The sequence below is a fragment of the Lemur catta genome, chromosome 6 (genome assembly GCF_020740605.2).
Source record: "Lemur catta isolate mLemCat1 chromosome 6, mLemCat1.pri, whole genome shotgun sequence".
NCBI classification, from domain to species: domain Eukaryota; kingdom Metazoa; phylum Chordata; class Mammalia; order Primates; family Lemuridae; genus Lemur; species Lemur catta.
In genome coordinates, this window is record NC_059133.1 from 41,751,601 (window position 1) to 41,769,875 (window position 18,275).

At 41.3% G+C, this 18,275-nt stretch overlaps 1 protein-coding gene across 1 annotated transcript in view; it reads right to left on the reverse strand.

The window, feature by feature from the left end:
- The window catches only part of TPH2 (tryptophan hydroxylase 2), a 94,689-nt gene that overhangs the window by 53,309 nt on the left and 23,105 nt on the right, over nucleotides 1-18,275 (reverse strand). The window contains exons 6-7 of the mRNA XM_045555235.1: nucleotides 11,497-11,693; nucleotides 6,402-6,537 (exon numbers count right to left, since the gene is read on the reverse strand). Of these exons, the coding sequence (XP_045411191.1) occupies nucleotides 6,402-6,537; nucleotides 11,497-11,693 (333 nt within the window). The remainder of the gene's footprint in view (nucleotides 1-6,401; nucleotides 6,538-11,496; nucleotides 11,694-18,275) is intronic.

Genomic DNA, 18,275 nt, shown 5'->3' on the forward strand with positions numbered 1-18,275 from the left:
GCGACAGTCAGACAGGCATAAACTGGACACACGTCAGACAAGAGCCACAAGGCCAACTGCCATTACAGTATAAACAACTTTCCCACACGAGGGCCCAGTCTTGGATCAGACAACTAGGCATTAGACAGACTATCTACCAGGTAAAATAAATATCCCATGGAAGGCATACTGTGAACACCTCTAGCTCCCTTTCATTTCCCCTCAGAACAGGCTGCTAGACACTCTGTTACTGGAAGCCCAGTTTATCTGGGGGTTCTGAAAACAATATTCCCCCATTAGTATGTGGTGAATGACCAATCATTCCAATGCAGCCCTGACTTGACTTAATAAGCTCATATACTACACTGTGCCAAGTACATTTTTGTTATTAGTATGCTAAGCATAACATCTGAAACACAAAATAGAATTTTTTTAATGTTTTCATGAAAACATTTTATAAAAAGAAATTTCTGGTGCAAAATTGCTTTATTACTTTGGCAATAGCTCTTCTGCAAAGACATATACTATACCAGCTTGTCCTCAAAGAATGATCTCGAAGAATATATGTTTATATTTTAATTTTCTGGTTGCTTAGAAATCTAGACCAGAGTGAGTTTGGCCCAGATTGAAGAGAACATGACTAGACAGTCTTATATATAAGAATAAAATGTGTTAGAAAACAGGATCTTCTTGCCCTATCCTCCTCCATTTCCTAGACCTCAGTCAGTCCATACGGTGTCTGAAGGAAAGCATGAAATTTGGCCCCAAGAGAATATGGTTTCATTAAAATGTATTTCTTATTAAGGAGCTCTGCATTTCTAAGGTATGACTGGCCATTGGGACCACAGATATAACTGCAAACTATATACACAAGTACATGTGCACACGGAAATTCAATTAGCAAGTATTCACCATCCACCTTGCACAAAACACATTGAAGGAGTCTTTAGGAACTATAAAGAATAAAGACCACATTCCCCGTAGAAGGAAGGAAGGAAAAGGCAAATAAACTAAAGCAGAGCTATGGGAAGTGGGATAAACACATCTGAAAATCCAAAGCACTCGCTGAGAACTAGAAGCCTCATATCAGAGACCAGACCCAGCCAAGGCAGGCCAGGGAATGAAGGAAAGATCCCTCCCTCCAACTGCTTTCTCTTCTCTTGATGCTCAAAACTTTCCTGAACTAAATCAGCTCCCCAATGCTACCCCAACCCTTGCAAAAAGCCTCTAGAGATAAATCCAGAGACATCCCTATCTCTCTGATCTACTCCTCTTCCTGGGAAAGGAACACCCACCCCCTTCCGACATTACGGACACACCTACAAATGTGACAGCCCCTTAGGGACCTGCACCAATGCTTGGCAGACATTGCCAACCTCACAGATTTTCCTCTCGATGTAATATTTAAAATAGTTCAAATGTAATTTTGAACATGTCACAGAGTAACATTATTTTTTAAGATGGGGCAATGAGCTTTCCTGCCTTTTAGGTGCAACAGTAGTTAGTGTTAGTTGCTCAAAGGGGGAAGGAAACAAATGTACTTTTTTTTTAATAACACTGTGTAGTACAGTTGAGTTTTTCTCTTTCTCTTACCCTCCCTGCCTTTCTTTCTCACATTTTAATAAGGTAGAGTGGTAGAGACAACCTTTACATTTCTTTAGCTCTTCTTCTTCACTTTCACAGTGACTAATCATTTTTTTTATATTCTAAGGATGTCTTTATCCCAAAAACCAAATAGGTGAGCATAATAGGTTGTCCCTTAGTAGGTGTGATTTGAAGAGGTGGCTATTCTGGTCTGAATGACCTATCTTCATAGCTCCCATCAGTGTAGAAAATTTCACCATTAAAGGTTCACAATTTTGCCTGAAGATACTGAATACGTAAAAATGTCTTCTTCATGAAAGGATGTCTAATGTCAGTCCCTGAAATCAGAGTAAAGCTGTTGGGATGAGTGGAGGACATTCACCAATATAGATAGGGCTGCAGCCCTTCAGAAAGAGATCCTACTGCCACCCATTGTGCATGGAGGACTTCCTATAGACCTTAAGCATCAACTTCTCCTGGGTATCCTCACCCTACAAATCTCAGAGTCCCAGATACCTCAAACCTGGTACCTCCTAGTGGCAGTGCCATTCACAGCTTTGGGTCACTCTGGAGTCAATTTTCACTTTTTATGCCAGGTTTGGGGATCCACTACAAGTTCAGTCTGGATCTTCTCATTCCTGTAATGACTTTGCCAACTGGCCTTAAGTACATTCCAGTCTTATGAAGAAGATTGACACATGAACAAACAATGGCCAGGCAGTGTTGGAAGGGCTAAAGTCGAAGTAAGGCAAAGTGCTATAGGAACACTTGACTCTGTCTGGAAAAGTCTTCACTGAGAAGGTTGCAATGGAACTGAATCCTGAAGAATTAAAAGGATTTCACCAGAGTCATTCCAGGCAGAATGAGCCACCCACGCAGGGGGATGGAGGCATGAACTTGCAGGCTCTTGGGGACAGTGAAAAGTCCAGCGTAGCTGGAGCAGAGGATTTTGGAGGAGGCAGAAAAAGAGGCAAAAGATGTGGTTTGATGAAATCAGACTATTTTTTTCTATATGTAACAGGAAACCAACAAAAGTTAAACAGGAAATGCTATTTTCAGATTTGTGTTTTAGAAAAGAACAAAGTCTGCAGATTGCTTCCAAGTGGAAGGAGCACAATAATTGGTGGACACAGCAGCAGTGTTAACATGACCTGTCAGATTTCTTATTCTGGAACACTGATTCTCAACCAGAGGAGATGCTGTCCCCTCAGCACATCTTTGGTTGTCACAACTGCTGAGGGTAAAAGTGTGCTCTTGACATCTAGTGGGTGGAGGCCAGGGGTGCTGCTAAACACCCTACGATGCACGGGACCTCCCCCCACGACAGAGAATTATCTGGCCCAAAATGTTGGTAGTGCCAAGGTTGAGTAATCCTGTTCTAAAAGGAGATGAGGTATTCACAGGTCATAGCATGACAGCCATATGGACTTCCCAGAGAGACAAAAAGGAGATCAAAGAGATTATAGGGATTCTCGAATTTTAGTTCTGCCACTGTACCTGTGCCAGGTGGGGTCCACATGCCCATCTAACTTGGAACTCTGTCTTTCCCTCAAATTCCAATGAGTGAAAGGAATGGTATCATTGAAATAACCTTGAACTGATTGACCCAACTGATTTTTTTAAAGCAAATCATTCGCAAACTTCCATACCTGATTAGTGATAACCTTTTGATCACAGCTGATCAAAGCACACAGCCAGGTAACACTAAAGTGCAGAATCACTGCTTCAGGCACTGCTCAAAGAGACAGAGCATAAACACATGGAAACACATAAACACATGGAAAAGCAACTCCTCCCACCAGGAAAACCAGGCATCACTGATTGCCAGGACTTTCTCTACTGTCCTCCGGGCCAGAAAGCTTTCCCCAGGGAACCAAAAGAATCTGCCACCACTTTTTAAACTCAAGTCCCATTCTCTGGCTAAGTTTGGAGAACCCAGAGTCTTTAAAATTGTAAAATGTAAAAACAAGCTGAAGACATGTTTAAATGTGTGCTGAAAGCTGTGATAACAAAATATATTCCACCCAGAACAGAAAGGAAAGTAAAAGTCTTTTTTCAGATAATGTCTTTTTTGTTGCTTTCACTCTCATTTCTACCTGGGTCTTCAGGGCTCACCTTTGTCTCATTAGTGCTGCCTCCACTACAACAGTTCAGCAATCAAAGGCAGTTATTTCGAAGCAGAGTACAAGCACCAAACACAGTACCCAAGTTCAACTTCACAAATTGGAGAATCTGCCCTCTCGTAGCTTTTCAATTGAGGAAATGGGATTTCCTTACAAAGACAATGCCTGTGAAAGCGCTTGGGCAGGAAACAGCCCTCCCAGTAAAGTGCCCCGTAGATTCAAGCTATGTGGCTGAGAAGGGACTTAGGACCTTGCAATACACAAGGATTAAAGGGATCTTTACAGAGAATTTTGTCTGCGTAGCGTATTTCTGGAAGGATGCAATGGAAAGTAGTAGCAGTGGTGACCTCTGAAAAGAATGAACCGTGTCAAGGGGACAGAGATGGAAAGGAACTCACTGCTCACAGTACACCCTGTAGTACTCTTTGAATTCTGAACTGCTAAATTAAGTTTAGCCTAAAGCTGCCTTTTTATATATTTTAAGTTCAGCCTAAAGGTTCCTCTGTACATAGTGAACTGTACCCTAACTGGATGCGTAAACAGACCGTAACCTATTCTTGTACCAACCACCAAGTTTCAGCCAAAGGCAGCCAACTGTTCAGACTGTGTTCAAATAAGGCCAGGGCCAAGCTGTGACCAATCCAGCTGTTTCTGTACCTTATTTCACTTCCATATTCTGTGCATCACTTTTCTTTTTCTCTTAATGATATGAAACAAAAAATAAAGGGATTATAAAAACAACCCTAAGTTAGTGAATCCCAAGTTTCCATCCTCTGGCTTAGTCTCCATTTATGTGTGTAGTCATAGGAGTCCTGGAAGAAAGATAACCACCCAAATCCATTGCGAGAGCTTTAAACTCACTTCTGAACTCCCGGCCCTTATTTGCAGCTACCAGGGGACTTCTCCCTCAGGAGGTCCCGCCCATGGGCACCTCAACGACAGCATACCCCAAACCCAAATCCTTCTCTTCCCTCCCTCTTTCTTTCCCTCGTCCCTTCCTTCCTCCCTCCAAGTCTGATCCTCCTCCAATATTCTCAATCATTATTGAAAATGATTTTCCATGCAGTTTCCCAATATAAAAACTTTAGCATTGCCCTAGGGCCCTCCCCTCTTCTCACCCGTGTTATAGTCACCAAATGTTAATTCCATTTTCATGCTCTTAAGAGAGCATCAAATAGGTGCCCTCATACTATTCCACTGGACTTTTCTAGCTCCACACTTTGTAAATGATATTCCTTCACTGGAATGTGAGCTCCCCAGCTGGTTTTCCATGTTGTTCCTTCTTCACACTTCCCCAGCCCATATCCCAGTCATCTTTCTCAAATATGACTAAACATACCCGATTATACTTAAGGGACCTTGGACAGCTCCCTGTTGCCTACAAAATTAAGCCCTAATGTCCTAGTTTGACAAATGTCCATTTATAATGTGGCCTTGAAGATACATTTCATTCCTAATATATAAACTGTGCCCTGGCCACTCTGGTCTAACAAGCCTTGCTCATTTACGCTGCTTGCATGCCTCCACAACTTTGCGCTTGCTGTTTCCTTGATCTGGAAAGACTTCCCTTCTCTCCCCACCTGGTCTTGTTCAAAAGTGAAATTTCTCTTCACCCTTCTAGACCCTGCTCAGTTTGTACCTCTTCTGAAAAGCCCTTCAGGACTTCTCCCTCCCCTGTGCTCCTCCAACACTTTGTACACATCCCAATTATAACCATAACTATACTCTTTTCTAATTATTTATGTTTCCAACTCCCCTGCCAAAATGTGAGCTGCTTTAAAAAAAAAAAAAAAAAAAACAGCTACTATATTTTATTCATCTTTGAATCCGCTGTGCCTCCCTGCTAGCATTGCACATAAATGTTTGCTGGATGAATTGGCTGAAAGTACTTTGGTAAAAATGTAACACATTATCCCAAAATTTTATTGACCTCTGTTGCTAAAATCTCATTTCTCTGCCCTCTCTCCCTCTCTGCATACCTATTGGCACGCTATGGTGGGTCTCAGGAGGGCCAGTTATTCAAAGGAAACTAATGAAGTGCCTGCTATTTGTAAACAGGGCCATTTGTAAACCCTCTGGGCCAGATTTAGAGATTGCCTTTCTAACTCTGACAATGCTCCTTTGAGCACTCACTCCACTCTAAGAAGCATTTCTTTTCCAAATGTCTTGAGTCCTATAAGTAACTTTTGTTTACCCTAAAAATGTTTTCAGGGAAGCTGAAAAGAGCTGAAAAAACAATGTAGTGACCCTGTAGGGACCCACCTGGCCAGTGAGCCTTATGCTGGCCTAGGACGGGTAGGCTGTCCTCCCTGCCCACTTCTGCTGACATCAGCTACTCAATTGCTTGAACCTCAGAGGGTTCTCTGCTCTGAGGTCCATGAGTCCCGACAATGTGTCAACGTTTATTATACCCTCTATACCTTCCCTTCCTCATCTAAAATGGAGACCCGGCCAAACAGAAGGTTCAGTGTTGGGATAAAGTTAGAGAAGTGAGCCGGAGCTAGAATATCATTGGCCTTAAGTGCCCAGCTGAGGAGTGTGATCTTTCAACAAGCCTTTTCTTTTTTAGGTGAGTGCTGTGACTCTCACTGCTCTAAAGAGGAAATTACTTTGGAGGTAAAAGAGGGCCTGAGTCACTTTCAAGTACAGTGAGTACTGGCCACTCGATAGCATAGTGGTCTCTATCCAGCCTGGGCTTTGAACATGGGTACTTACGGTTCCGGGGTGTAGAGGGGGTCTGAGCCATGCCGGACGTACTGGGTACAGTGGAACACTCTGTAGGCCAGTCCTGCCAGAAAGTCTCGTGGGCTCAGGTATCCAGCCACCGGTCTCACTGTGAAGCCAGACCTTTCTAAAGAGACAATAGGAAGAGCCAAATAAATATTAACCTAGGACTTCAGGGCCCAAGCAGAGGTTCCTACTATTTATAAAGATGTTCCAGAAACAAAATAATCACGGTCCTAAAACTCTCGATAACTGAATGACATATATTGCTAACAGCTGTCATGTTTGGGGTTTCTGATTACTAAAACACACTCTTGAATGATGGTTTCCGAGGGAATAAGACATTCATTAAAATGCAAAGAAAGGTGAAAAAATTATTTAGGGATTTAAATTTGGAAGCCAAATTATGATAAAATATCTCCAATACACAAAAGATTATAATCTAAAGTGGTGTTTACCAAGCATTAGCCGGTATCTTTCTAAGAGACACACTCTAAGGGATCCATGCCACAGTGTTCAGCTAAGGCATCCCCCTCACAAGCACCTCGGCATCAGTTCACGCTGCAGCTTTCTATTGTCGATACCACCTAACTCGTTTACTCTATATTATTGCTTTCTGTGACAGCATATTAATTACTGTGATTTGAAGAGGTACACTAAAACTCTACGTATCCCATTAGTTTATGGTAAGAGGAAACAAAATAAGAATACAATAAAATCTATGAACTCATCCTATGCCACTAACTTAGTTAGGATGTGGGCCATCGGTGTTCTCAGTCTAGGGGCTACCTAACGCTTCCTTCTCATGGAAGCCCAGAAAACTTACAATAGAAGGGCTATTCTTTTCCAAATATACATTTTACAAAAATGTCATTTACAGTGACGCTTTGCTTAACAAAGGGGATCCATTCTGGGAAGTGCGTTACTAGGCGATTTCACCATTATGCGAATATCATAGAGCGCACTTATGCAAACCTAGATGGTATAGCCTGCTGTACACCTAGGCTATATCGCACAGCCTACTGCTCCTAAGCTACAAGGCTGCACAGCATGTTACTGTACTGAATACAGTTGTAGTACAATGATAAGGATTTGTGTATCCAAACATTTCTAAGCATAGACAAGGTACACTATGATAATCATTGGGACCATCACCTTACACACAACACATGACTCTATCTTAAAATGGCTGCTTTATGTTCTCTGTCCTTTTCTCCCAAGTAACCTAAACATTTGTACCCCTGTAATATTCTGAAATTTAAAAAAAGAGCAGTTGCATTTTTTAAATAAAAATTGTTTATATTTAAGGTGTACAACATGATGTTTTGATATACACATACAGTAAATCCTTAATGTCATTGATGGGTTTTTGGAAACTCAACTTTTAGTGAAATGACATAAAGCAGACCCTCAAATGATACGGTTTCCTTCAACGTTTTGTTAAAATGTTGCCAAGAAGAAAATTGGGTTTTTTATACATTGTTTCTCTTAAAGTCACAGTTTCCAAGCACCTATTGATGACATTAAATGAGGATTTGTTATACATAATGAAACCATTACTACAGTCAAACTAACATATCCATCTCCTCACATAGTTAGCTTTGTATGTGTGTGTATGTGTGTGTGCTAACAGCACATGAAATCTACTCTTTTAGCAAATTTCCATTATACAATATAGTATGATTAACTATAGTCATCACACTGTACATTAGATCTCTAGAGTTAGTCATCCTCCCTAACTGCACCTTTGGACCCTTTGACCAATTATCTCCCACCTCCCTGCCACTAGTAGCCACTGTTCTGCTCTCTGCTTCTGTGCATTTGACTTTCCCAGGTTCCACATATAAGTGAGATAATGGAGTATTTTTGTGTGTCTGGCTTATTTCACTTAGCATAATGTCCGGGGGCTGTTCTTATCCCTGATATCGGCATTGGAAAGGTTCCCATTCTGAAAACTTCACCTCATTAGAAGAGCACCTCAGAATGGTTGGAAATGATCTTAAAAGGCAAGAATCAACTAAGCTTATAGAACAAGTCCATTCTGGGATTCCTCATACTTACATGGAAATAACCCTGTTCTCAGGCCTCCTCGGCCCGTAATTCTAACTGCATTATGTTCATTCCAACAGCCTTCACTTCGGATTGTGCCCCAGTGAATATCAAAAAGATAAGTGTATTTTCTTCTTTTTCTATATTACATCAATTAAGCCAGTATATCCCACATGTGGGACATGAGTACCAGTACACAGTACATAGAGGAACATTTTTTTTATTTTAATAGTTGTGTATTTTATTTTTATATAAATTTTAAAATATATGAAACTATGATATCAAGACATTTGAATTTGTAGATACCATTGCTTTAAAAGTTTCTTTTTTAAATAAAGTAGGTATTTTTAAGTGTCAATTTAAAAAATTAAAAACATATACACTTACATTGTACTTGCTATGTGCCAATGAATGATACAAACTGAGCTCCCTGTCTAGTTCACCAAGGGTGGAAGGAAACAATGATAACAATAATAATAATAATAACTCAGACTCTGCTATTCTTAATGTAAGTCAGGCACATTAGGGCTTTAAAGCATATGAATTAGTTTTCTATCCCAACTACCTTGTGAGGTAGATAAAAATATTATCTCCATTTACACAGGAGGAAACAGAAACAGAGAGGTTAAGGTGATTCTCCTAAGATCACAGAGCTAGGAAGTGGCAGAGTGGGGACTCAATCCCTGACATTCTACCTCCAGAATCCATGCTCCAAATCACTATACCCTACTGCCTCTCATAAAAATGTTAATTTAGGGGACAGATATGGCAAAAACTAAGAGATGACATTCTGATTACTGGAGTTTGAGAAATAATACAGTAAAAAGTAATCTCCATATATGGAGCCCTTGGTATTATAAATATATAATATGCACATAACTCTGTGGGAAACACAGAGGAACATGACAGGGGAGAATATAGACAATGTAAGGCATGATGTAATTGGGTGCTAATTAAGTGATACTGATCAGTGGTTCTCAATCTCTTTTCCTCAGAAACAAATACAGTGGATATGTTCACATTTGGATCCTTCTCCATGGGCACACTCACAGCGCTGGTCACACCAGCTGGACGGCTGTGCCTACCTCTGTCCCGATACACACAGAATATAAAATGAAATCAGAGGGGGATGCATGGAGGAGGCAGGACTTGCTGAGTCTTGAAGAATAGGTAGAATTTGAGTAGGTGGAGAAGAGACGGCTTTTCTAGTAAGAGACAGGGCTTAGCAAAGGTGTGGAAAACCCATGGTGGAGCAGAGGGACTGGCAGGGCAGTCACAGCCGGTGACAAACTTGGAAAGCTGGGTCAGGACCCTGGCTTAAGGCTGAGCCATTCAGACTTAATCGTATAAAACAGAAGGCAGCAAACTGTGGCCTGCAGGCCAAATCCAGCTCACTGCCTGTTTTTGTAAACCTCATGAGCAAAAAATAGCTTTTACATTTTTTAATGGACGAATTTAAATGTCTATATAAGTACCTACATCATAGCCTTGATTTTAGCCCACAAAGCCCAAAATGTTTACTATCTGGCCCTTTAGAGAAGAGAAGTTTGCCAATCCCTGTGAAAACAACAGGGAGCCACTAATAGTTTCTGAGCAGAGACGTCAGGAAGAAAGTGATGTTTCAGGTAATGTGTTAGAAAGGGGTGTTTATGTGGAAGCCATGGGTGGGAGAGTAAAGGGAAGAAAATACAGGCTTCAAGGTTGTAAAATGATGGGAACCTCAATCTGGGTGGTGGCAGAGGGATGAAAAGAAAAGGACAGATTGAGATGCCCGCATCCTAATGCCATGAATCTGTGAACACGTGGCTTCACATGGCAAAAGGGATTTTGCAGATGTTATTAGGTTAAGGATCTTGAGATGGGGAGAGTATCCTAGATTACCAGGGTGAGGCTGGTCCTTATCAGAGGGAGGTGGGAGCATCACAGTCAGAGAAGGACACGTGACAACAGAAGCAAGAGGTTGGGGTGATGCAAGGAAGCAGCCACGAGCCAAGGAAATGCGGGTGGACCCTAGAAGCTGGAAAAGGAAGGGCATAGAAGCCTCCAGAAGGAATAGAGCCCTGCCAATTCCTTCATTTTAGACTTTTAATCTCTAGAATGGCAATATAATTCATGTTATTTTAAGTCACAAAGTTTGTGGCAATCTGTTATAGCGAAACAGGACACTAATTCAAAGACTAATTATGGGAGGGAGGGGAGAAGATGGGTGAGAGTTCAGAAGAATCCTTTGAGGCAAGGCTGATGAATCTGGAGAACAAAGCATCACTGACGGAAAAAAAGGAAGGCAGGCAGGGAAGGGAATTACAGGCAAGGAAGCAGGCTGTTGCTTTTCAAGCTGTTGTACTAGAAAGGAAAGAAGAGAGAGAAAACAGCAGAGAACCCATAGACTTACCCACAATGAAGAACAGAAGAGAAAGTGGGACCACCATGAAACTTGGCCTCACAAGAGCCCTAAGTTTTCCTAGCTATTGTCCCGGGAGAGTGATCACACAGAGAATGTGAAATGAGGCTACTCTGTGATCCATTGTGTTCACTACCGTAACAGCAGCAATGAGTACAGTCCCTGACACACAAATTATACTTTAAAATATTGATTGATTGGTTGATTGATTGACTGAGTTACCCCAGAGGAAAGTTACTAATGTTCAACATTATTCATAATAGTTTTTCATCCAGTACATAATTTTTAACAAAGCAAATAAAAAGACACCTTTGAAGGCATCCCATACCCATGCAGCCCAGCAGAGTGGTTCCAGGATCAGAAAAAGCCCAAAGCTGAACATGCAAATATCCCTTGGGGCTTACCATTTTAACAGCCAGCCACAGAGAGACCTCAGCAAGCCCCTGAACTGTGTAGACAGCTGAGTCCATCTCCCTGCCCGGAGTCCCTGCTCTGCTTCCTGCAGGTGGCCCCAGGCAATTGTTGGTTCAATGTCTCCTTTTCAAAATCACTATTTTTTCTTTTTAGAGAAAGAGTCATTGCTCTGATGTGTGACCTTGGAAAGCAATTGAGGATATTGGCTATGGGAAGCCTTACCTTTCAGAAACACAGAGACGTCTTCGAGTTGAGGCACATTGTCCTCCCTGTAGCCACAGTATTTAGTCAGCAGGGGGAAGTTTTTCAAATACTCTCGGCAAGCATGAGTGGGATAGAGTTTGGAGAGCTCCCGGAATACAACACCCCAGGTTTTAGTTTCTTCTTCCGTGTACTCCACCCTGGGAATGGGCTGACCACTAAGCAGGAGAGAAGAAACGCAAATGAATCCAGTTTGGGATCACTGAGTTCAGTATATTCGCATCTTATATCCACAGCAAGTCAGACTCACACAGCGCAACACCTGAGTGTCTGAAAGGATCACATTAAGTACTGCTTTTTAAAGTAAATGCTAATCTTCCAATTTTGTGTGTATGTATTTGGACTTACATATAAATTATTTTTCAATTAAGTTACATCTTCACACATCCTTACAGAAATGTGTTAAGATTGATATTCTTAAACTGAGGTCAGCAGCAAGGAAGAGTTTCAGTTATGAGTTCTGGTTTGGAAGGAACAGAACTGTGCTCTGAGAGCCTACTCTGCAATCACCTGACAATAGTAACAAATAAATGTTGTCTCCTGAAAATAAAATTGCCTTGCGAGTTCTCTTTGTCCCTTACCCAGACTTACCCCAATCTCCAAGTGTAATTTTGAGATTATTTCTTCAGTGCCCAAAATGTCTGGGAAATAATAAAATGCTATGCTGAATTTAAAAGTGAGAGTTTTGTGAGCCACAAAATAAGGAGCATTTATCGCAGGTTGTGCTGAAAGGTACACACACTAAGACTCTCAGTTTAGAACAGAGGTCAGCAAACTTTTCTTGTAAAGGACCAAAAAGTAAATATTTTAGGCTTGTGGGTCATATGGTCTCTGTTGCAACTGTTCAAGGCTGCCACTGTATCTCAAAAGCAGCCACGGACAATGTGTAAAAAAATGAACGTAACTATGTTCTAATAGAACTTTATTTGGTCCACAAGCAGTGGTGTGCTGATGATTGGTTTGGAGTATTGAGAGGTCGCCCTGGACTGGAGTGGTCAGAGAGAGCTTCCCGGAGGAGGCACAACTTGAGCTGAGACTTGTTGGCTAGGTAGGACCTGCAGGTTCCCTGGCAAAAAGAAAGGTGAAGAGGAAACGCTGTTCTAACAGCAGCCAGCAGCCGCAAGCAAAGAACACAGCTCCTGATACAACCTGGGACTGGTGGAAGAAGGGGAATATGGACATGTGCTTTTGCAAACTAGTGCTTGAGGGACCAGAACCTGAATTTAGCCTCTGAGGAAGATACCTACTCTGAAAGTGAATTAGAGTTTGAGAAAACCTCTCATGGCATGCTCAACAGCCTCCTGCAGCATGCCCTCGCTACCCACCCTGGCCACTCATCAGAAACTCTGCCCTTGCAGTCAGCAACTGCACAACACACGGAAGTCCAAACGTACACACAAAAAACTAGGAATTGTATCCCTGCAACCCATTAATCCAGCCTATAGCAGGCTGTCCCCACAGGAGCCCACGCACAGAGAGCAACTGTCACTCAGGGTTGATGCAGCTACAAGTCACCTTCCAGGAGCTAGGACCATTCAGGAGCACCCCCTGAGGTAGTGAAAAAGAGAAAGAGGACAATAATAAGACCAGGCTATCAGACAGGAGAGCTGCACTCTCCTCCACCAACCCTTGACATATTTCAGTGTTCCCATCAAAATACCTTCTGTTTAAAGTTCAGGTCCAAATGGGGTTTCTACTGCCCCAAAGTATTTTTATTTAAAAAATAAATGAACTGTAGTACATGAAGGATGACAGAATAACACGTACTGAAGAAAGAAGCAGAAATTAACATTTACTTTCTCTAAGTACCAAGACTACGGCTTATATAAACCAAATTAGAACAAGATTAGCCTTGTTTAAATTTGGTTGCTGATAACAAATAAAAAATTACAACCTGGCAAATATTTGCTGGGAAGATCAAGGCTTCTAAGATCTCACGTCTGTGATCAATTTAGAATGAAAGCTTGGAATGAAAAGATAAAAATAGAAAGTATGTAAGGAAATAAATATATAAATGGTCTGCCTCTGGTTCCAGAAAATTCAACTAAATCAATTTGAGGTCGGTAAGCCAATAAAGCTAATAAGGGCTGTGAACAATTAGAAGGTAGGAAAGCGACGAGGCTGAAATAACCGAAATATTGGGAAGCCATTCGAGAAGAATGGTTAGTTCAAACTTTTCCCTTTATTAAACATCAGTGGGCAAGCATGCAGCATTTCAAAGAGGAGCTGAATATACAAGATGCAGAAGGAGACCCAGTGTGAATTAGGGTAGGAAGAAAGAGCTATACAGGTCTGTTACTTAATAATGAATGTCCAGCCTTACAACCTTAGGAATCTGGATGCTCATGCATATTCTCATCTGTTTCTGCTTGTCTGCCCTGCCTGGGAACTAGCTGGCCTTCTCTTTGAGTTAATGACTGATGCAGTGCACCACTGTTACCCTGAACCCAGGTAAGTCTGCCTCCGGTCCTATCAAGAGATTTCTCATGCCACTCTCGCCCCCAACACTGGGTAACTCTACAAGGTATTAAATATTTAAAAATCAATGATGTCATAAAGTAAAAGCTGGTTTTATCCATTTCATTTCTATTGAAAATATCTGAAATGCAAAAAAATAGGAAACTTCCCATTTTTCCATGTAGTTAATACAGGCATATAATAATAGCTAATGTTTGAGAACTTATTATGTGCCAGATACTTTTTTAAGGTTAAATGTTTTTATGTGAATTAACCCATTTGGTTCTCACAAAAACTCTATGAGGTAGATGCTGTTATTATTTCCATTTCACAGATGAGGAAAGTGAGGCTCAGACAGATTAAGCTACTTGCCTAAAATCATGGAGCTAGTCTTAAACCTACTCAGTCTGGCTCAAGACTGGCTGTAGTCTTAATTGATGAGTACATACAAATTAAAAATTTATTCTAGATGCCAACTTATTTTCACATACCAAACTTTTAATTAAACAAGGCTCATAGGTATGTGTATTCATATATAGAAAATCTCGTATACAATTATAAGTTATCATAATACTAGCATGTATTTGTAGATCACATAGAGTACTTTCATACTTATTCACTCATTTAATCTTTTCAGTAAGACTATGAGGTTGTGCTGGGTTTCCCAACAGAATAAACATGCATTTAGGGCACCAGGAATGCAAAGGCATCCATATTTTTTTAGACCTTGAAATTTGACATTTGGAAAAAAGATTATAGTCATGGAAAATATAAGAATGTGTTTCATTTTTTGCAAATTTTTTATGGGTCAGTGGAGTTTTTTATAAATTGCATAGGAGAAGGGAGCCAGAGAGGTGTGCTGGTGTTTTTAGGGCCTGCAGTAGATATTTGTATGTCATTATACATCTATCTGTGAGTACATGTTATAGTGTATATATAATAGGAGTTGTATTCCAGCATTCTACAACTCTGCTCTTGTCCAAAACTAAAGTCACTTAAGGATTCCACATTCTAGAGAAAGCCCCCAGAAGTTGGAGCCAGCCATCTCCTTACAGGGCTTGTTAAGAGCCAGCAGAAATGGCCCAACACTCAATAAACTCCTCCTGTACCACCCTTCCCACCCCACCCCAAGGCCTGACCCCACCAGTTTAACGGGGAATAAGAGACACTCAGCATTGTTCGAAGACAGTGTTCAAAAAGAAAGGGCAGGTTCTTTCCTCTTCCCTAAGTCAGGAGGGCAGGCTGCTCCCCAGGAGTTACTTCTAAGGACTGCAAACATCTCTGAGAAGTAGGGTCAGGCATCTACTGTCTCACCTGCACCTTTGCTGAGCAGCAGGACCACAGACCCTCCCTGGTGCTGCCCTGGTACTGTCTGAAAGCCCAGGAGGATAATGGACCATGGGCAAGAAAAGGGGTCCTTTGGCATATGTCCTTTGTGATTTGAGGTTCACGTGAACATGGAGTCTAATGCCCAGTAAAATCTAGACATCTCTGTGGTGTTTCTGGATCCAATGTGGTGTTCCTGGGAGGAAGATGGGGAAGCCCTAGCCCACCCAGCTCTGCTCAGTTCTCAGGAGCCAGAAGAACACCCCAGTGGCCCCCATCACCCCTCATGAAGAAGCTCTGAGGGCTGCCCAAGCCATGGTGTGTCCAACCCAGAGGAGGGGTTGGTAGTGTGACCACCAACAAGGCCAAGGGGAGGCAGGGCACATTTAGGCAGGGGTGGAGGTAGAGGGAATGGTCCGTCCCGAGAAAACTATACATAACACTATGCAGAGACCACCATTTGAACAGAGAACAGCCTGTCAGAAAGAATCTACCTAAACTAGGGTGAGTATGGCCTGAGACCTGTCCATCTCTGATATTTCAGCAGTCATGTAAAAAGAACTTGGCCTCCTTCCTCCCTTCTCTCAGCCCCCAGCTCCAGAGGAATTAGGTCTTAGAAGAGGGAAGGAAAGTTTTCTCAGAACCAGAGCACCTCCCGTCCGAAACCACATCCACACACATTCACTCCAAATAACTGTGGGGGGGGGGAGGATATATTTTGAATCAAGCTTGAGATTAATCTTTTTTAAATGAGCAAGACCACGTCTTAAATACCCATTTGAGACTATACTAATAATTGAAAATGACAGGAAATTAGATGTTGCTAAGGAACTTGCTTCCCAGTAGGAAAGTGGGATTCAACACAATACAGTTGAAAGCAAGGAGTGGAAAAAAATGAAACCAGTTTATGTTGGTATAAACTCCAACAAGATGATACGCCTCAAAAGACTAATCACATGTAAATATTATAATTGTATATCTAGGGAGTCTCTTCCATTTATATGGAATTAATTGGGACTATGGAATTCTCAACAACCACCAAAATTATTATTCACAGATTCTTAATTCACTGATGAAAAACAAATGCGAGCTTCAGTCGTTTCCATTTACTGCAGATTCTGCCTTCTGGTCAGGGAATGGCAAACTAAAGCCTTATAAAAGATGTAGGGAACAGTGTACAGTGGGGACAGTACTAGACACAGGCTGAAGTGGTCACCATGGGGATTTAGGCTTGACAATAGGACAAACTCCCTGGTGCACTATGTTGCTCCGAGATGACTAAGAACTTTCTTTGGAAATATTGAAAGCTGTGGGAGGCATCTGTCTGCCTATATGGTTAAATCCTACTCTGGGGGGATACTGGGGGGATGATTCTGAAAAACCTGCCTTGCCCCTGCAGAGAGGAGACAGTAGAAAGTGCATAGACAAACTTAATTGGGGGCAGGTACAGACAGTTATTCTGTGCAAATTCTCAGCTTGTTAGAGCAAAGTTATTTAACAAATACACTTTTGGCTCAGAATCCAGGGACATACACCCCACTGAGACCAAAATTGTGGGAGTTCTTTCTATAGCCAGATGAATAAGCAACAATGCTTTCATTTTATTTAACTATATGTTTGATCTTCTCCTCCAGCGGGTCCAACAACAAGCTATTTTCCTTATACAATTTTTTTTTTTAATTTGGGGAAGTGGAAACTACTTGATTGTGGTATACGTCCTGGCTGCCTCCTGGAGTCCTTGCTGCTAGAATTCCTAGCGTGAGATGCAGTTTCTCAGCTGGTGTTATCTTTAGAGGAACTCCAGTGTGGGGAAGCAATTCACTTATTCAGTGGAGGAAGAGGTGACAGGCTGCAATTGATAGTATTTACATCAAGATGGCAAGACGGGCTGAAACACAAACCTGATTGTGTTCTTTGAAAACAGCTGGATTTTCTGTTTGCAAGGACCAAATACAGCAAAAGATAACAGAGAATTGGGTAAGAAGATGGGGAAATCTGATAGAAACAGTTAGAAATGAACTCATTTTCTATTTTATTTCATTACATGTTCCTTAGGGCAAGAGATGCCTCATTTATTCAACAGCTGTTTACCTGCCTGGAATAGACTGTCCCTCTCATCTTTGCCTCATCTTTTCTCTCCTTCCCCACCTTTGGCATTTCTCTCTTGATTGACACTTCCATCTGGGGGTTGCAGAAGAGAAATGAGAAGAGATGAAATGTAAAATCCAACTTTGCAACTCATTAGCAATTAGCAGCTCCTCTAAGGATTTAGACAGGGCCTTTGGAGAAAGATTAGGGGAATATCAAGGCTAGCAGTCTCTATCTTTGTTCCTTCTTGACTTATGAGATGCATTTGTTACAATCCTCAATAAATACACCCGGAAATCTGCCTAATTTCCAGGGAGCTATCTGTAATTTTTCCTTTCCTTCCTATCCAAGAATGTACATAAGAAAACAGAAGATTGAGATTGATGTTTTTCTAACATCACTGTAAGAGTAATTTTGATTTTTGATCTAATATAATTTTTTGAAAAGAAAAACATTCATCATTCATAAAATCTATTATTAATTGTTATTAAGCACTTGTTATACCTCTCACATCATACACTGGTGACTCACCCGTGTGCAGAAATTTTAATCAGTGATTGATGACTCTCACTTAGAGCCGGTGACCGTACGGTTACCCAGCACTATGCTGATTGGTACCACCTTTGGGAAATAGTGTCACCTGCACCCAGGTGTCTCCAGAGTGCAGCCACATAGTCAACGAGTGTTCAAAAAGATGACTGCTTATGCCTCTGAGACTGGAAAAATGTTGCCACATGAAAAAATATCTTAAGTGGAGTTGATGAATTCCATTAAGGTTTAACCAGAAAGCAAATGTCATTTTTTTCTACCAATTTTCAAGAATCTATTTTTAAAAATTCTGGGGCTCCTGCATTTGATAAAATTATACT